Source organism: Scomber japonicus, chromosome 7 (assembly GCF_027409825.1).
Source record: "Scomber japonicus isolate fScoJap1 chromosome 7, fScoJap1.pri, whole genome shotgun sequence".
NCBI classification, from domain to species: domain Eukaryota; kingdom Metazoa; phylum Chordata; class Actinopteri; order Scombriformes; family Scombridae; genus Scomber; species Scomber japonicus.
Genome location: NC_070584.1, coordinates 9,267,578 through 9,288,801, shown reverse-complemented (window position 1 = coordinate 9,288,801; position 21,224 = coordinate 9,267,578). Strand labels below are relative to the sequence as shown.

The window sequence follows — 21,224 nt, the reverse complement described above, 5'->3', positions numbered from 1 at the left end:
GAATTCAGAAAAACTGGATCAGGGGCCGAGGAGGGGAGAAAACTGCTTTCTGCTCACTCTTGGGTCACTTTTATTGGATTTACTCCCGGGTCCACACCAACATGCCATTTGCCAAACGACTCGTGGAACCTCAGTTACTGTGCAGGTATCAAACCCCCAACGAGCAGGGTGCGCTTTTCGAGGATCTGGTCTCCATCAATAATGTGGCTCTGTCTCGGACCTTGCGGCAGCTGTCGGACCTGGCCAAACATGCCTGCTCCATATTCCAGGAGCTGGAAAACGAGCTCACATCCACCAGCCGGCGGGTCATCGGGCTGCAGAGTAAGATTAACCAACTCCAGCAGACCTGCTCCGAGCTGGATCCCAAACAGGAGGCAGTGCGTGAGTACCTGACGCTTATTACGGGGGGTTCATTTTTTGGAGGTGCGCGCGCGCGCTTCTCCAAGGAAAAACTGCACGAGGAGGAGACATCCTCACTACTTTACATCACTGACTTCAGACTGATTCTCCACCAATAAGTCACACAGCAGACAGTGATAAAGTAATAAAGTTGAGTCAGTTTATAGAACTTACTTGAACATTATCAGACTACTTAGGAAACTACCTTCATTAAAGTCTTTAGTGAAGTGCCACCGCCGCGCTAGTTTATTACTTTGTAGTGTGAGCTGTGTGTTGAGTTTAGATGTTAAAAGGTGTGTCGCAGTTAGTGGAGACAGTACCAGACCATAAAGGGAGACACGCTCTGTTTCCAGCTCTGCCCACGCACAGGAGAAGAGGGGCGTGTGACAGCCCGGTCCACACATTACACTTCCCAGCCTATTACACTGCTGTTACTCAACACAGTCTGGCTTTCACTTTGAGAGTAAACAGCACACTGAATAAAGTCAATGGTCATTTGGTTTTGTTTTTTCACTTAAAACAACTTTGATTGTTAGTGTATTCTTTTTTTTGTGTGTTTGTTTTTAAAAGATTATTATGAATAGAGGCCAGTGTGTGTGATTCTATGCTCTGATATATATTGAGCTGTTGTCCTGCTTCATGTGTTGAACTTTGCTTGGCTGCCTGTAAGAATTCATTACCCTGATAACCCAGCATGTGGCCATCGCCTGGCTCTTCTAATCCCCCCCCCCCCTCTCACCCACCCACCTCCCCTCCCTAGCAACTGAGGGGGGTGATCTGATATTGGTTTGTGTTTATGTATAAACCCACTCACTGGGAAGCACTTAGGGAACCCGTGCACCCCTCTCCACCCCCCACCCTCCCTACTCCCTAAATTTGGTCCTGCCCGGAACAGTTACTCCAGCTTGGACATACCCCAGTGGATTTACCATGCTTTAGTTTAGGTTCAGCAAGTCCTTGCATGTTCCCCAGACCCTGTTTCCTGTGGTCTATGAATGGGTTAGTTTGCCTAAAGGTATTTATCTGCTCCATGGACAGCTGCCATAACCAAAACACAGACCTGACCCCTCGTAAACCTTGATTGAAACTCTGTGATGTCTGCAGAGGTTTCTTTTTTGGCAGAGACCATTTGAAGCTTTAGTTGGGAGCACAGTTGCTGACTTGTTTTGCTGGCCTGCACAGCATCAAATTAAGTGCACTATGTCTGTTCTGAGTCACCCTGGTCATGGGTTATCTAGGCGTTTGCATTTGCTCTTTGGTCTTGAAGACAGTCTGATTTAGATGCTCCATCACTTCCCATTTGCAAGTGCACTCCTCTTAGGATGATGATAAGTGACACTAGTGTCTCATGAGTTTCTCAACGTCTAACCAGACTCTGTGTGAATTCATTTGGGAAGCTACTTTGATCAATCCAACTCTAAGAACTCTAATATTAGTCATAAAGTTATTACAGTGTAGCTTTAAAGATAAATAAAGATGATTTAGTGCCTCATTCATCTCACGTCTCCAGTTTAGGTTGTGTTTGTATAAAATGATGTAATGCCTCAATGCCACATGTTGTTGTGAGGGTTATCCTACATGCTACATTACCAGATAGCCTCTCTTTGCCAGCAAATGCCTAATTACTCTTAATTGTGCTTTTCAAATTAATGGCATCAGGGGCATCTTTAAACAACGGAGACCCCCTCCTCATCCGAATGACAATTAGTGTAAATGGAGCAGTTCAAGGCACCGATGGCTCATCGGGCGGGGGTGGGTTTTTATGATGTGGCTGTGACTTGTCCACAGGATGACTGCTGAAGGACACAGCTGCAGATTCTAGTCTATGAGGAGTCTGATATTAGTAAAGAATCACAAGTGTTGCCTCATGTTAGGAAACCAGCATTTGCATTGGTGTTTGATATTGTAGATGTATTCCTTTTCCCTCTGAGCTGATATTTGTATGCAGGCATGTTTTTAAATGTGGGGTGTGATGCTGACACATTCAGGTCAAACAACTTGCTTTGCTAGAAGTGCAGTGATGTACTTTACACTTTGGCTCAGTCTGATATCGAGGCTTTTCTTCTCTATCAACAACACCGACTATCACAGAGCTGCACTCAGTGCTCCAACAGGTCCATATATAGACACTTTAGTGATGCTCCTTCTCTCAGTGATTGATTGATATGGCTATTTAAAAAAAGGAATCCAAGTAAACAATGCCAGTGCTTTCTTTCAAATGTTTCGGTGATTTTGGTAATCTGTTGATTCAAAACCGTGCCAAAACATTTTTCCTATCTCTTTCTTTATCATACACACACACACGAGACGCCTGGCATGCATCCCTCAGCCCTGTGTTTGGACAGTTCTCCTGTGACACCCCATCAATGTCAGTGTTGGACTACCATCAGAGCTCCTCAGCCAGGCCAGGCTCTGTAGTGCAGTCCCATGTTAGAGCACTCTGCTGGGTTTTAAGTTACACTGGCTGAGCTCAGAGGGGGAGCCGTAATACTTGTGGTGGCAAGTGGCCCTCTGGCCAAGAGCACATGGCTGCCAGCTTACTACATTCCTCGTACAGACTGTCTCACAATACCAAATAGAGGAAAGCAGTAATCTCATGGCTCCAGTAAAAAATGAGTTAAACTCTGAACAGAGTAGCTCATAATACAGTAATACTACCTTACCTTTCTGGCACCATGTCGCCATGGCTCCTTGCTCATTATGGTTACAAGATAGCTTCAGGAAGCATTTTACTCTTTGTGCAGAGTCTTCCATGATAATCTTGTGATTCTAAAGTATTGATTTCATACATTTGGAGAACTTTTACTCAGGAATAATTGACAAGCCTGCTAATTCAGTTGCATTGAAATTCTGTTGGTTTATTAGTAACTGTCAAATGTAGTCAGCTTTAATGCTTACACAGTCTTGCTTGACAGAGACGACTTCTTATGTAACATTCAGAAAAAGACCAAAAGTTCCACTTTCTCACTACTGTCAGAGCTTCACGCTGCTTTTCAGCTTGTTTAGACAAATCCTGAAGTAAGATGAAACATTTATGACTGCATTCATGCTCTGCAGTCGCCATCCTGACTTCACCCCTCAGCCTGTCCTCAAACTTAAGTACAGTGATGTTCTTGCAGTCCTGCAAGCCTCGGTGGCCTGGAATGAAAGTTTCTGTGGACGGCAGTAGCACATCATCTATGCTACTATAAATTCCACTAGAGCGGCTTAGACTAGGAAACCACATTAGCCCGCTGACGGTCATTCCCTCCTGCATTTCATTGACCCAGTCTGGCCATTACTGTGACTTTGATTTACTAAGTGAGGCTGCAGCAACGAGTCAATGCACACTCCATGCAAGGTCAATATCAATCAATGTTGGAATTTACTACAGAGCTTCAGATGATGCAGGAATGAAAACATTTTGTCGACGAGTGAAATCAAATTTTATCAGTGGTATTCTCTTCAGTGATCCCTACTGCCATTTATCAGGTAGCTGATTTAAATGTGTGCGATGGGAACCTACAAGGAGAGAAATTAGTGCCACGAGTCCCAATGTTTCTCCATAAAGACAACCTAGACTAAAATCGTTTGCAGAAAGAAAGGAAATAATTCACGTCCCTGCTTCTTTTTTCTCTTTCATTATCAGAACCGTAAGCATATTTCTGCAGGTCCAGACAACCTGCCGTTGATATAGTACCCCTGCTAATTATAGTGCAGATTTCAAAGAGTTGCTCACTCATTCCTGCACCAACCCCCCAAACTTCCCAGACACTGATGCTGTGCCTTTATGTTTTCATTCAGCTGTCTCATAGTTGATGTCACCTGTTCTATCTATGGAGATGTATCTCTCTTTGCTCCGAGCTTATTCAGCACTCTGACTTTGCAAATTTTGGGACCAAGTTATGAAGAAAGTATTAGAATATGAACAATGCAATGGCTTTGTTCAGTATTCTACTTTGTAACTTGATACCATGGAATAAAAACCTTGTCAGCAGATTATTTTTTTTACACCAGAGAGATTTGATATTGAAGTTCTTTATACAAAGTTGAGTTGAAGGTTTCCTTTTCACCAGACTCTCACTACTAGCACAGCCTGTTCCACTTGGGAATGTGGCACAGTTATTTTGCCGTTCTGTGTAAAAGGTACACATAATGCAAACGTGGAATGAGGGGAAGGAAGACATTGTTTTTTCAGCAGTGGAGGTAGTCACATTACGTCTTTGTAAAAGGAGCAACCGGCATAGTGGGATTACACACGCTGGATGCCGATTCTTGTACTGTTACACGTCATGCATCTGGATAAAACGGGTCCCACCACCTCAGCCCTCTGGTGGATTGCCTGGTGTTTGATTGAAGTGGTTTCAGCTGAACCTGTCTGTCAAGTCAAGCATTCCAAAAAGCCAGTGACCAGGAAACCACAGTGCTCGCCTGCACTTCTGGGACCTTGGCCCCCCCTCCTCGTACCACTCCCCCCCACCATACATGCTCCTTAAATTGGCTTGAGTGACTGGTGCGATTAAGGAAGATGAGGGAGAATTTGGAGCTGGGTTGAGACTGTGTTTGTTTATGAAAGGAGACGTTTTGTTAAAATCAAGGTTCAGGGTTTTCGTTGCTTTGCTTGAGGGAAATGTGTGAGTGATTACACTTTACATTCCTGTGGTGGGACCCTCCATGAGAGCAAGTGCTTCTGTGTGTGGCCACCTATACACCAACCTGAAATCCCTCCGCTAGTCTCCTGTATATTTTGAGGTATATAGGCTAACATTTGTGTGTTTAGGGCCTCTCCATTGGAGCATATGTGTGTGAAAAGTTTGGAAAAATCAGGCTCCTCCAGAGGACGTTAAGCTCTAGTTTGTTGTTGGCAAGAGGGAGGATTGTTTTTTCTTCTCTAGAAATTTGGAGTCATGATAAGCTATCTCCTCGCCTTGAGGTGTGTATGTACCCCTCACACTTATTAAATAACATTCCCCAGCAGTCATTATGCTTTATGGAGTTTCTGAGCGTGGGGGCAGAGACACCAAGAGAGCAATTCAAGCCCGTCCTAAAGAAGAGGTGGGGGGCAAAGTCATCTACCCCTGACCTCAAAAGACCGCTGACCTCCCAACCCCCTAAACACCCCCTTCAAAACAACAAAAGAGCAAACACAGCCGCCTCCATCTTGCTTATCACTCCGGCTTTAAAGACTTGGCCAGCCAATTAGAGTGGATTTAACGTTTGACATGATACTGAATAGCCACAGGTCAGCAGACCGGCAAAACTCAGTCCAGAGCCAGGCATAATTAAACTGTCAGAGTTAACTCAATAACTTCAACAGACCTCTTCCGTCCAGGTTGCTACTCATGACTGAAGAAGAATTGAGCCGTGAAGAACTGCAGTGCTACTTTTGGATGTTTTTTTTTTGTCCCATACTTCCTCCAACTTTTGAGTTAGAAGAGTTTAAGCTCTTAGATAACTTATGAATAAGTTGAAGTCGCAGGCAATGCCACATTTCTTCTCTACAAAAGTGTAAATCTTCTTGTATTTTGTAATTCATGCAGAGAATAAAGATTGGTGTGACCTCACCTTACCTCTACATCAGGAAAGATTTAGTCTTTTCTCTGTTTTTGGCTCTACAACATCTGTCTCAGAACCCATATGTAGCTGTAATTGTTAATAGAAATACTAATACATATCTGACTTCAAGTTAAACTAACTTCACCATAGCGTGTAGTTTACAACATCTTCCCACGTACTTTTCCGTGGCAACCAGGGGAAATATTGACAGCTCAGAGGGCTATAAAACTATTGTCGACTGGTCTTTGTCTTGCTGCCACTAGCCAGAAGCATTACAGGCCACCTGCGTGGGTTTCCTCTCCTAGCCCTGACTGTCTTTCAATGATATGATCTCCCGCCCAGCTTTTGTCCTTCCTCCCAGATCACCGGCGTCACAAAGGAAGACTTAAATATTACGCAATGGAATTATTCTTACATAAATTTTAAGACACATCACAGGATTTTTTCCAGGAAAAGCAGATAAAAAAATAAAGTAAAATTCTTATGAACTCTCCTCTCCTTATTCCACATGAGGAGTTGGCCTGCTATCTGCAGTGAGAGATTAGGAGGAAGTTGGAGATAAAAGATCTAAGGCAGTGACAGTGAGTCACAGCTGTACAAAAAGAGTGTTGTATCAAGTAAATCCTTCAAATTCTTTTTAAAGAATCTTCTTTTCCCAGTGATGTGAATCATATGCTGTTGCATGTCTGTTATCCAAATCTATCTATGATTTTAAAAAGATATTCTCATATGAAGTTAAGATGGACCCAAGTTGTGAAAATGACTGGCAATAGGGAAGATGTGAAAGCTGACTTGGAATTTTAACAGGAAGGAAACACATGTGAATTGGTAGTCCTTGCTGTGCAGGTGTTTAGACTGGGATTTGACTGGAATGTGAACTTCCCTCACCTCGCCTGTGGATCAGCCAGGTTGAGTCTTAAACTTGAAAGAGGCTTTTCATCAATCATCTTACCATCACACCGGAGATGCAAAAAAGAAAGCACCTGTGGATATGTGGGTGTGGATAAATGGTGTGCTCATCACTTTAGTGTAAGACTGTTTGTTTTGCTTCATTTCTCTTCGCACGCAGAATTTCAGGTGCTTAGTTGTTTGTTGGTGGTGTTTTTTTGAGGGGGTGGTGTCAGTTTGAATTGGCTAAACCCCATTCCCGAACAATGACTGTCCAATAATAGCTGGCTGGCAGCTGCGACTGGGCAAGGTAGGTCTGTCAAGCTTTAGATTAGATGTTGAATGAGGCATGTAAAGAGTTTAGAGGGCGGTGTCTTTTTCCCTAGCCTTCCCAAAACCAAAAACACAAAGTAGTAAGGAATCCATTAATCTGTGTGTTCTTACGTAAGCTGCAATTGTCAGCATGTCATTAGATTGTGGGTTTACAGGTTACGTTAATAAAAAAATGCCCCATTCATGACTAACACAACCACCATGTAGTGTTTCCCCACTGTGTGGAAGAGTTTTGGCTAATGTTAGCAGCTCTGTACTGCTCTTTCTTGGATTTGGAGAAGTTTACATTCCAGCTACTCCGGCCAACGTTACCCAAGGTAGCGTTAGTCATCCTTTCCGAAGTCTTTTCGCTTGTAATGTTAAAAGTGAAAACATACTGTTTGAAAATATGAACAAGTGTGTAAGCTAATCATCCAAAGAAGGTTTAAATGAGTCAGCCCAACCTCACATTTTCCTTGTCATGCTTACAGCACAAACTGGCTCTACGCTGCACTACCAGTACAGTTTTTCGTCTTTTATAAGCATCAACAAAAAGCAGACTTTTTGCATGGATTTAGATTCAGTCTTATAGCACAGTATCATGTAGGTAGTTATTAAGTTTTAAAACAAGTCAGTAAACAATCAAAACAGCTAGAGACAACTATATCAACCAAGTCATGTTAGCTTAATCAGTTAGCTGGCTACAGCAGATGACATCTACAAGCGACAGTTGTCGTTTAGCTAGGAAAATTGACAGTTGATGGGTAAAAATGATTTGCTCGCTTAGGGTTAGGGTTAGGGTTAGGGTCTGACATTAGGGACGCATTGTTAAAAACATTATTATGAATTTTAAGTGGTAAAACTTCCCCCGCTGTTTGTTAATGTGCAGAATGGAAAGCTTGACAGGCATAGTAAGAGTAGCTAGCTTAGCAGATAAATACAAAAGTTGTTGTATTTGATTCAGTGGGACAGTTAGAAATGATTTTATCAAGACAGATAGAGATATTTAGCATTATTGTTATGGTTTTAATTACGTTATCTACTCCAGCACCACCATAAAAGAACGTTTAGACTTGAGCAACCTGGCAGCTACTACTACTACGAGTTTAGAGTTTCAATACGGCAATTAACTGAAGGTTTAATAGGTTGGAACTTAATTGCACTCAACAAGAACCAGAATCGCTATTGATGAAGCTTCAGACAGAAAGCTTCTGCCAATTTATATTCTCTTTTCTTGTTTATGGAAAATGGCTGTTGTGATGAAATAAGCCATCCACTGTTCCTCATATACTTCTGTCATTTGAGGCCAGACTCCCTGTTCTTGGTCTTATCTGCTTCCTGCTGTGTTTGTACCTTCCTGCAGGTCCTCACTTGTCACACTGATTTACACTTTAGTGCAAGTGGTGGAAGACACCCTGTAACACACTGGCTGCAGTGTTTGTGAACAAGCGTCAGTGACCTGGATACTGAGGTTGTGTTGTTCTGTTTCTCGTCACTTCAACAACTTTTCCGCGACCCAACAGCGTTAGTTTGGACATAGAAAGTATCTGTTTCTTCCTCTGACTTTTATCTTCCAGGGACCAGTTCTGCATCAGGGAGAAATGCCAAATTCAATAAACCAAGAATCTATTTACAGTTAGGTAAATATTCTTAGTCCACTCTTGTTTTTTTTAGTTGTTTCTGTTTTTGATAGTGAGGATTTATGCCTGGTGTGCATAATTTTAATGCTCTAGATAGCATTAGTTGTGGCACAGGGATTGACCTGAGGCCTCCACGCAGGCTTTGCTGGACAGGTCGGCTCTCCTCCACCCGGCTCATTGTGCTCTGAAGCACACGCGAGTCCATCCTCCTGCACTGGCTTTTGTTCCTCCCTCCTTTCACCCTCCTCCTCTGGGATATTTCCTTGCCATCCGGATTCATCTTTTATTCTTGCCAGTAATTTCTGTGCCTGCCTGCCCCCTTAGGCATTTTATATACTTTGTTCTTCTTTTCTGACTGCATGCTTTTTCCGAGCTTCTGGGTCTCTCTCTCTTGCTCTCACTCATCTCCGTATCCCAGTTTCTTATTTTGGGATAAAGCCAGTCCCGCTCCCAGCAGGCCCACTGGGGAGAGACCGTCCTGCTATACCAGCAAAAAAGAGCTTTCCCATAAAAATGGATGACCTGCTCTCCATTATGTTCTGCTTTTCAGCTCGCAGTCCTCTGAAATTAAAACATTTACTGACCACCAATAATCCAGGAACTGAAGCTTTGTACTCTGGGTTAATATTTGATACAGTTTCTGAGTACTAATATATAAATCACTGCACAGTGATTTTTTGTAAATGAGTGCTTAATCTGTAAAACAGGCACTGTTCTCTGGGTTTCCCAAACTTAACTGCAGTCAAATGAGTAATCAAATCTCAACTTCAAAGTATAATAGGGTTCATTTGATTTCCCCAGTTTTAGTTTTTATAGTATTTAGTGGCCATATCAAACTTCCACAGAGTCGACTGCATTCTCACAGAGTTCCAACCATTAGATATTTAACTACGAGAGCACAGGGAATTCTAGTTTACCCCAATTTATCCCACATTTCCCAAGAAATGGATGCTCACCCTGATCCTATCTAGAGTTTGCAGCCACACAGCTCACTGGGGAGCTCTGAGGGAACTTCCACTGACATCCGAGCACTCAAAACATGTACTGAATGAGATGTCTTATTGTTCCTCAGTACTGGTCTTTCACAATGAAGGTGTAGAGATAGTTAAACCTTTTTGTTTGCACCTGTCCAGAACATACTGTGATGTTATGGTTCTCTATAACAATCTAAAGCTGTTGTACTAGTAAACATATCCACTGTAACAAACTACAACTATGTTTACTATACACGTTGAATTAAAAAAAAGTACATTTAATCAAAAGTCATGTGGTGGGAAAGCATGTGTCTGAATAGTAGACAGTTTTAGTGTGGAGTCAGTATTGTATGTCCTATGAAGTGTTCATATTCCCAGAACACCGAACTTCAAAACAGGGTGGGAGTGAGAGACGAGAGGAGAAAAAAAGGGAAATTATATTTGGGACAAACCCAGTTTTATATCCCCGATCACATTTGCTGCAGGGCTTTTGTGATGATCTGCCCAGTCTGCCTTGGCAGCCGCTCTCTGTTAGGCAGCAAGCCATCGCAGAGAAACATAGTGTAAGGGTTTACACTCATACAATGTTAGCTAAATCTAATTTGCTCTTTCTTCTGGTTTTTCCACCCTTGCTAAAAGAGCAACAATAACATGAAGTAAATGACTTGCATGCTTTGGAAAGGATTTGTTTGCTTTTTGCAGTGTGGAGGACAAACTGATCATACTGCAGGGACTGTCCCTGGGAGCAGAGTGATAAATAGATTCTATGGGATGGGAAGAAAATTGCCTGGAAAGCTTTTTCCCCTCAGTTATTTTGGTAAAGTTATGAATGCTGTGGGCGACAGTGAGAACCAGGGATCAACAGCAAATGCCAGAGTCCGAGCGCAGCCAAAAAGAACAAAAGGTGACTTCAAGCAAGAGTCAGTATTTGAATAATCCTTTGATGCCACCGTGCAAGGTGTATTACAATGATGCCAAAGGTCATTACAGCTGGCAAAGCTTTCAGTTTTGTATTCACGTATAACATGACCCTGGATTCATTTCAAAAGGATTCAGTTCAATGAAAACTCACTCTTGCAGAGTAGCTTTCCTTTCTACATGTGTAGAGGAGTCAGTGTTTGTTTTTTGATATATCTGGCTCAAATAAGATTTACAGATTTAACTTCTACAGTTGTGGTTTCACTTGTTTTCAGACCCTGGAGAAATTGTTTCTTTTTATGACTAATCATTTATGGGAAGTGGGAGGGTTGTTGACCACTGTTGCATCATAGGACCAATGGAGGGTCGACTTGCTTTATCTGAAGAAAATACTTCTACCCTCAGGCTTTATTTGAAATGGTAGCTGGACACGGTTGTACAGCGGGAAAGTACCGAAAGGTGCTGCTGTGTTGTTCAAAACTGAGAAGCCCCTTCTGTTGGCCGTCAGCCCGGAGCCCATAGCTCTTTGGAAGGTGTCTTTCATTAGACACACGCACTTTCGTTTTGACTCTCTCTTCCCGTAGGCTCACAGGAATACTGCTAAACTGTAACCAGACATGACTGTGTGTTTGTGAGTTTCATTTTTTGTTTTTTTTGCACTGTACGGGAAGCTAGGAGATATTTCCAACTCTTAATGAGAGCGCTTGGCCAAATATCTGCCAATAATTCCATACAATATGAGGCCCCAAGACTACGTAGTTTTATACATTTTACTATAATAAGTATGAGGGGCAAATCCTCCCTACCCACTGAAGGCTCCACTCAAGTTTAGCCCAGTGTGATTCTGGGGAGCTCAGCAGGAAGAGTTTTAGACCAATTTCGAGGACAGTCATAATCTTTATCAGTGTATCTGTGGGAAAATGTGACATCCACATTTCCTCTTATACCAGACATAACACCATATAACAGACAGTGGTAGACTTGTTGTAGCTGTTTGGAACGTTGGTTCAGGTGCAACTGCTTTTTAAAGTGTTAGAATAGGCAAATCACACACATCTGCTTGAGAGCTTTGTCCTTTTATTCGCACTCTATAAGTAGTCTTTCAAAGCAGTTAAGCTGACTTTTCACTCAAACTGTGCTCTGTGTTTACCTCCAAGTGTCACTTGACTAGTCACATCCAAATGCATTCACACTTAGATTTAGAAATCTATTTGTGATTTGATCAAGTCCAGTTTTAGGTCTGAGCCCACAAAGGACCGGCTAGAGTCCCCAACAGCCGGTAAATGGGACCAAAGTGGACCCGTGTCAAACGATCCCCCTTGCAAACAGAAACACACACAAACAGAAACACGTCTGACTGAGCACCAGACATAAAAGTACTTGTGCAAATGAAATGGAAAGCGGGGCTTGAATAGCTGCCATGCTGAAACAGACCGGCGTTGGGGCGAAGGCCTACCCTCGCAGATTTCTTTGTGCAGGCGAGCTGCGTGCCAGCTGGCTGGCTGCTGGGAAGTTTTGTGTGAGTCATTACATCTCCATTGAGGGACACAAAGCCGGGGCGCACTCGCCCATCACAGCTCTAAGTCCCCCAGCCTCCCTCTTCACCTTAACGTCAGGTCAAGGTCAGGTCTCCCATGCTGCGAGAGCGCCTAGCAGCTTCATCACACAGCAGCCAATCAGTAACAGAGATCTTGGTCACGGGACCTGTTTGAATAAGGCTGTCAGTTGGAAGTCTCTCCATTCACTTAAAGTCTGGACAGTTACCTCGGCAGCACTTTGACTAAAGGAAGAAATGTTGCAGTTGAACCCGTTTGGCTGCACACATCAATGGGCTTTGATTCAAATTCTTTCACTACATGTGTCCTTAAAGCGTGTCCTTGTCCTCGTCTCTGTTTTATTGCCCCGCTGTTTGTTCACTCCGACTAAACGCCATGGTGGCACCAGCCTGTGTCAGAGACGCTTCATTTATCACCCCGATGACGCCCATTCATTGCTGTCATAAATGCATGGTCTTTTTTTTTTTTAGTTATGCCAATGAACCTTCATGTTAGTTTAAACAGCATGGGCCTCTGAAGGGGGGGTGTTGTAGTTTTCAATGTTTTTGAATGAGTGTTTTCAAAAGTGCGTTGCCAAAGGGAGTGTACAAAGGTGGATCAAAGATGACTTTATCTAACAGACCAGAATAACACATTGTAATCAAAAGCATATGTGGCATGTTTCAGCAGATCCAGGTTGTAGTCGGAAAACTGTGATGAAGGTATAGATACGGTGTGAAAAATGGCTTCTGTGTTATTTTGGACTTAAAAACACAACAAATACCCAACTGCATACCAAGGCAGATTATGAAGACTTATCAAACGCTGCAACAATTTCTCTGTTTTCTTTGCTCTCACTCTCCGTGTGTGGCGTTTTAATCATATCATGTTAACCTTCCATCTAAATGTGGGAACCTGGGAGACACTGCCCGAGCCATCTGTGACTCTGCAGATGGCCCTGCTTGTTAAAGTGGGCCAGTGTAGGACCCTGTCGCATACCCAGGTCGGGACAATGGAGATTACTGGTGTCTGATCTCTTGGTTTAAACACAGTCTGAGGACTGCAGGACACAGGGAGGGGCACACACACCGCCCTGATCTTTGAATCACAGTACTGTTGTTTTATCCACATCAAGGAATTATAAGGATTTGTCAGGCCTGGCTGGCGATGATGTGTTTCATCATTTCAGTCACCCTGTAACTAAGCATGACTGAGATTTTTTTGTTTTTAAGCCAGTTGTTCCTCAATGGCACCGTGCAGCCTATTGTTGTGCGGGTCTTTTTATGGCGTCTTTTTGTTGGAAGTCAGGCTTGAAGAGGAGTGCATTCAGGGAAAAGTTAACCATTTACAGACGCTAAATCTAGAAAGCGGAGGGCCTAAAAAGTTCGGTTCCAGCACTCCATTAAAATTTGCAGTTGTCACTGTGATCCATAAGAGGCACATGTTCCCAGATCCTATTTGGTATTTCTTGTTTCTTGATTGTTGATGTTGGTGGTCTGCCAGGGAATGATCTATGTGCTCAACCTGTTTGGCTGCCAGAGGGAACGGTAGTATTGTAGTAGATGAAATGCAAGATACTAACACTAACTGCAAGAAAAAGAGAAAAAGAGGGAATTACCTTTACTTTAACCTTAGTTTATGTTGGTAACCTTACAGAGCATGTGTGCACTTTTTAGTGAGAGTTACACACTCCATTTTCTTCATTTATTTATTCATTTTTTAAGGTTTAACCCAAATAATTATTGTTGGCATATGTACTGAATGTCCTTCTGTTTCAGCCTCCCGTTGATACTCCTCAGGGGGTCTCCAAGTTAAAGGAGCACCGATCCTTATCTTATTAAGCACATGTTGGCCGGCTAGTGAGAGTTCAAAGTAAGAGGCTGACTCAGAATCTCTTGGCTGCCTCATTGAACTTGCACAGCTGATCTGCTCTGCTTCATCTTTAAATATTTATCAGTGTGGGAAGAATAAAATCTAAGTGCATGAGATGAAACTCTCCATTAATGTCTTCGTGGAGCAGAGCTTTCCATAACAGCTGATTACTCATTCATGTCAAGCAGGCGGATTTATGATATTAATTGTTGATTCTAATAAAAAACATTTTCATAAACAGGCTGTAATTCACCATTCATGCATATTTACAACCTCTAGCCTCTGCTTCAAAAATAATAATGATAGAGAATGATGCTGGATATGAATGAGTGTGTGTGTGTACATGCTCAGCTGGGAGGTTGTTTGACAAATATCAGCAAAATAATTCATGACATAAAACATTAAGAATTGCATTGATTGCACAGATTGGGAACAGGCCCACTTGCATTGGGGTTTTTTTGTTCAACAGAGCCATCTCTAAAAATCATTTCAAACACACAGTAAAACACACAATGTTGACAAAGTAACAGACCTGTGTCATATGAGGAAAATGTAGGCCATGACTCAGCATCACACTCAGAATGATAGTGAAAATGAAGATGAAGGTGACTAGAAGTTCAGTTGATTCACGAGATTGATTTGAATCAAGTGATTCACATGTTGGAGTTATTTTTAGCACAGGGATTTTTTTATTTTTTAGAAATAATTTGATTTAAAAACCAATGCATAGGCTGGATAAGACATGTGGTTAAAACATGCCCCCCTTTAAAATAACCTTGTTTACTTTCAAAAGTCAATTTATGTTTCTAATAAGACAATACATTAATTAATAAATGTCCTCAAATAAATAAAGCCTAATTCTCCTTAACTACAATTCACTACATATTTACTCAGGTAGACAAACTCATTAAAATGTGCAATAATTAAGATCAGTGATGGAATAGAGGCATTAGAATGTGCCAGATGCCACCAAATTTGGACTTTTATGACCAAAATTCTTCTATTCGTGTGTGGCTTTGTTTTCCATATCCTGCTCCTGCTGCTCCATAACCTTGTGGAAAACACTGACACACACGCGCATGTACAAACACTCTTCCGTGTGTGTGTGTGTGTGTGTGTGTGTGTGTGTGTGTGTGTGTGTGTGTGTTTTGTCATTATTGCACAACAATCACTTGACTGGTTGCTCTTCCCACAGCTTTTGTTTTTCTGACCTTTGCCACATGAAGACTCAAGAAATCTGAGATGTTGGGAATGATCTAACGTTAAGGTATCCGAGCGTGATTTACCCCTCCGTTCAAGGCCCTCCTGATGCGTGAAACTCCATGTAATTTATGACTACCTCGTGAGGGAGTGAAACCGCTCCAGAAAATGTCTCAAGGTACCTTCTGAATCCAAATACAGATTATTTCGCAATTAAAAAGCTGAAATGTGATGCATCAGTTAGGATGTATTTCATCTTAACCTGATATTTTAACAATTTAGTTTAAACTACATGTACGTTACTCATGTTGATTTACTCTCTGTGAGTGAATCCACCGGGATACATTTTTGTCACACACACTTCATGGACTTGAATCACTGAAACGCTCAAGTGTCATTCTTGAGCTATGTCTTTTATTCATTCATAATGAAATCCAATGACAGTGAGGTTCAACTATAATATATGGCTGTATATAATTACTTCAAGATGGGAGTCTAAATGCATGACTGAAGCTTTTAATGCCTTTTGATCATATCGTATTGCTTGCATGCAAAGCCAAATCAGATTTCATGCAGAACAGTTGTGACAATGAAAGTACGCCTGATCATAATTCAGCCTCTGAGAGTCAGACTTATGTCATTCAGCCTTCAATCGCCCCTCTGTACTTCTATTGTGTCATAGAGTTGAAGCATTACCCTCCTCTTAACGGACAACAATACATTTCTAATAGCGGCACATAGGGAAGCATGCCTTCCCAATGATGTCATGTGCAGCCAGTCATGCCATAAGTAACAAGTATGCCGAGCTTCTTCTTTGAAAGGCGCTGGGCAGCTGCTTCCTCGTTCTCCATCTGTGAAATGTATATGTTGAACGCGGGCCTTTGTTGCTCGGTGGCAATGGAGCTGACACCGGGGTCAGGGGTTTGATTCCCACTGTGGCGACCCCATTGTGAAAACATGCACGTTCATGGTATTTTAATGCGGAGTAATTTGAGCCAGGTGTCATCCCTACGGCTTTATAGAAGAAGCTGCGATCTCAGGAGAAAGAGTGAAATGAGGAGGTGCGCCAAAGGGACGAGAAGTGGTATCCCTCTATTTAAAGGGGTGGGAAGAGGGAGTGTCAGGCACGTAACATGTGTTTTCATACTGCCTATCATCTTCTCTCCCAAGAGTAGGTTGGTTCCCCCCCTCCTGAAGGACTTGGGCTGACACACATCAGCCTCTCAGCCTGTAAAGCAGATTATGATTATTTGCTTTATAAGAATGAACTTCCACAGACTTTTTTTTTTGTCATTTGAGCAGACCAAAGCCAGTTGAGCATGTTCAAAAAACAGTTGACCTTTCTAAGCCCCACTTTACAGTCGAAACAACATTTAGGTCACGAGTAACGACTGCAAAAATGAAAACCGATATGTGGTGATTTAGTAATTGCCCTGTGACGGGTTTCTTGAAAAAAGCCATCAGGGACTCGTTTATGATTTTCTAAAGGCTCGAGAGTTTGCAAGGTGCATTTATGTGCAAGATCTCTTCTTTCTCTGCTATTTTTACACGTAAGTTTGAAAGCGGAGGTTAGTTTGAGCTAACTGGAGTTTCCCTGGCATGGTATGACTGTTACCATAGAGGCTATAAACTCAGTCTTTGCAGTAAAAGTTGGATGCTTGCATTATGTGGATTCATTGATTTTCCCAGGTTATACTTAGTCACCCAAATCTAGATTTATAGGGGTGTTGAAGATAAATTGCTCGCTGGCCTAATGTTACGATTGTAATGGGTTTACAGCTGGTTTTATAGCCTCATTTGCTGTATTAGAATGTAGAGGAGTGCACCCTTTTTTAAAAGATCGAATAAAAACAGTTCGGTTTGGCAGCTCCGGCGTGATTCATGCAGTTGAAGTTAGCTCTTTTTTTTTTCTTTCTCCCTCTCCATTCGTTGTCTTTGACGTCTGCTGACGAGCGTGTAAGTGGAGCAGACTGAACATGACGTATCAATGTTGCACTAGCTGTGGTGTTCCAGTGGATTTAATATGCGAGTGGTGACAGCGTGGATTGTTGGTGGCCTGCGTTGTAATCGTGTGTTGCTTATGTTGACATGGAAGGACGCCTGAGGGGAGGGGACGCCGATCACTGACACAAAGAGCCCTTTCATCAGAGCTTCAGAGCAGCCAGAAAGTTGATAAGATGTCAAAAAAAAAAGCAGGTCAGAGCTCAGTCAGTGGAATTTCGCATATAGTTATGGAAAATGTGAGGATCCAGGTCTGTTTGCGTTCTGTGTGTTTCTATGGAAGCTCATAAACACATTTTTAAAGGTAGTAGACCCAGGAGACAAATATTTGAGTCACTGCTATGAATTTGCATATTACCCCTGATCCCCTTTGGATTATGATGTTTAATTTAATCTGTCTTTTATGTCGACTTGGGATTCATCCAAATAAGTAGCTTGAGGCCTGTCTGTTTTTTGGGGGTTTGCGTCATCCTCATCGCTTCATCAGCTTCCTTTTTATTTTGTTTTTCTTGTGTAATCTGCTGTGTTGTTTTTGTTGTCGCTCCTGTCGTACCACATGGCTTGTGTTGGTCACGGTCATCAGTGCGAGTCTAGCAGATCAGGACATGCAGGAGGAGGAGGAGGAGGAGGAGGAGGAGGAAAGAGGAGAATAACCTTACAGTCCTGAGTTTCCCAAAGCCCTCAGGGTGAGGGAATATTAGGGTGACAGAGAGGAGCAGCGCGCATTCCTCAAAGCGCAGATGTGACCTGTCCATCTGGACTTTTACTTTCCACGAGGTCACCGAGCAACACCGGCAGCGTAACAGAAGGAAAGTGGAAGTGTCACTGTCATTTCACCTCGCGCTTCTTGTCAGATAGGACACAGCTAATACGCTGTTTTCACACCAAAGAGAGTGACAAGCCTAAAACCGCAATCCATCGAGACCTAATTTCCTTCCATAAACAAACTGTAGAGGGCCCGCAGTGGGATCTGTCTAGACCACGATTACTCATTGTTCATAAATGCTTGTGATGTTCAGATCAGAGCTGGTTACAGGCCTCGTGTCAGGAGCGAGCCAGAGAACAAAACTCAAAGTGGCCCAAAGATGTTTTCTCTATGTGTCAGCAGAGATAGAGAGAAAAGGGGAAGTATGAGGTGAATTGAAACATAACCAATATGAAAATAACCAAATATTGCAGCTGTCCCATCAATCATTATCTTACCACATATGTAAATTACTATCCTTTTAGATCATGTTGGATCCTGCCATGTAGCTATCCAGGGAAACCAGTGTCATTGCATCACTACTGCAGACATACAGCACACTTGTAGCTTTAAATGAAAAGCATCAGGTTTGGAAAGGAGAGGTGTTAAAACTCTTGAAACTATATGTTTTGTTTTGCGTACTTCAATACTTTGCATCTGAATTTAACTAAAAATCAAATTTCACACATGGCTGATGGTCTGTGCATCGCTTTCATCCATCATGTTGCTCATCAGGCTGTTTGGGCTCAATGCCAGAGACACGAGGGTTGACCAGTGATTGGGTTACAGTGCGTCATCACTGTTTTACTCAAAGATCTCTGTATTTGTGTCCTCTAAACAGCTCAAATTTCAGACTTGGGCTCACAGTCAAAAGCAGCTCTTTTGCACTTTTTCAGCAGCTGGCTGTATTGCATTAGTGTCTATAATGTACTGTATTCTTGCAACCTCATTATAGATCTTTATATTATCTGCAATAAATAGTAGATTGTGTATTAATTTACGATGCACACGAGGAACTGCTGGAGCGGGCGACATCATTCGACTGCAAGAACGTCTTTGAAATACAATAAGCTGCCATCAATAAGTATAAATCCACGGGGTATTTACCTGACCTCTTTAATCTGGGACACTATGGTCGCCCCTAATCTGCTGTGTGAAGGGTGATCCCGTGTTATGTGACACACTTCCTTGTCTGTGAAGTTTTTGTGACACTGCCGCTGACCCGTATTGGGGCAAAGACAAAGCATGTGGAGAAACCCCCTTTCTCCTCATTAATATTCAATGTCAATCACTAGCCCCGCCCACAGAGGGGCTGCTGACATCTGGTCCCTGACCCAAGCTGCCTTTTAATCACATATGTTTTGATTCAAATATCTGCCAACTTGCACTCAGACGCTCAGATGTTTCCCTCTTGTGCTCTGATTCATTTCAAATATTTATGGTTAATGCTTTTTGCTTCCTACACAGCATGTTTTAACCGAGGAGTTCCTGCTCTGCTCAGTAGTTTAACTAAGCTTCCAACTTAAAGGAATAGCTTAACATTTTGGGAAATATGCTTATTTTGCTTGATTGATTTGACATTTTACAGTAAATACGAAGCTACACTCAGCAGCTGGGGGAAACATCTGGCCTCGCTAGAAATTCACCTACCAACACCTGTAGAGCTCACGCATTAATACTGTCTCATAACTTCCTGGAGTCTTCGCTGGTTTCTTGGCAAACTCACGTTGATGACATGAGTCTGGGAAGGTACTGTGCCAAAAAGTAGTCCAATACAATAATCCTCTGTAACCCTGTGTACATAAATATTAACATGTCTTTTCTACACTTCAGTTGCTGCACAAAATAGAAAGCTGTTAACTTTGGACAGAGCCAAGCTGGCAGTTTCCTCTTGTTTCCAGTTTTTAAGCTAAGCAGCTGCTGGCCCCGTGCTAATTATTAACTATATTTAACTATACAAACATGAGAGTGCTATCAAGCTTGTCATCTAATTCTCGATAAGCATTTCCCATAATGTTGAACTATTCCTTTAATATTAAAGGCTATTAATGCCGTATGACTTAAATTCTTATATTCTGAATATCCTGGATGGCGTCAGCAGTGATGTTCTGATCTGTCCGCACTAAGCAGGCGGCTTCATAACGTCTTCATCGTATTACTTGATATCTCACAATCCTCTTGTTCATGATTAGAGGGTCTACGTAGCCGAAATGAAGCTTTGGACCCACAGATTTGCTCCCTGCTATTGGATTTCCACTGGGCTCTGCCAGGGCGGGATAAGCGAGCAGCTCGCAGTGATGTCACTCTGCCTCAGCTAAAAAGTTGATGTGATTACCATCTTAAAAATCACTGTCAGGCTGCGGAGACCAAATTACCGTGCATGTCCCCCACCTCCCCCGCCCCCCTGCCCCCTCTTAAGAACAGCCCTTCACTTCTCATCACTCTCTCTCTCCCTCTTTCTTTCTCTCTGCATCTTCCTTGTCTTTTTCTTCGAGCGTCCCTGTTGAGCCAGGTTCACCCTGCTGTGATATCATGCCCAACGGAGCCAGACTAATCACATTCACTTCCCAGGATCATTCCCACACTGTGTAAGCCATTCATTTTGTAGATGTGGGATTGTCTCTCCTACTTAGTCACAAAAGTGGAAAAAGGATATTGTACTTATTGCTAAATGTCAAAATTTGATGTCATTTTTTCTTCTTCTCTCCCGTGCAGTCAATCATTTCTTCTTCTATTTCTCCACTCACAACACAACTATTAGCGTTTAAGGCGATTGTAGAAGCTGTGCCAATTAAAATCACTTATCTTATTGTGCCTCTTCTTCAAAGGGAGCTTACTTTGCACGCAGGGAACCGCAGGAACTACACTAGTGGCTTGTGTACAAGATTTTGGTGGCTCTAAAAGCATTGTTGGCTTTCCTCAGCACTCGCATTCCTGCAGCTCTCTTGAGCAGGCTCCTGACCACACAAGAAGGCAAACGCACAACAGTCAAGAGAAGCCCACGAGGAGTTTGCCAGTTATCAAATATTTACTGTTTGCGCAGTTATTCTTGTGTTTGTTGGCAGAACGTGAAGATTGGAGTCATTGGGGAAGCAGATTAATGATGATCTTTGCTGCTACTTGGAAGTGGAGAAATTAAGAGTTTCATTTGGACTTACTGATGAGTGAAGCCAAGAGCTCATAGATATTGTTCGGGCCCTTGAAG

At 42.5% G+C, this 21,224-nt stretch overlaps 1 protein-coding gene across 1 annotated transcript in view; it reads left to right on the top strand.

Moving 5' to 3' along the window:
* The window catches only part of nhsa (Nance-Horan syndrome a (congenital cataracts and dental anomalies)), a 54,587-nt gene continuing 33,363 nt past the window's right edge, over positions 1-21,224 (top strand). The window contains exon 1 of the mRNA XM_053322100.1: positions 1-381. Within this exon, the coding sequence (XP_053178075.1) occupies positions 102-381 (280 nt within the window). The 5' untranslated portion in view covers positions 1-101. The remainder of the gene's footprint in view (positions 382-21,224) is intronic.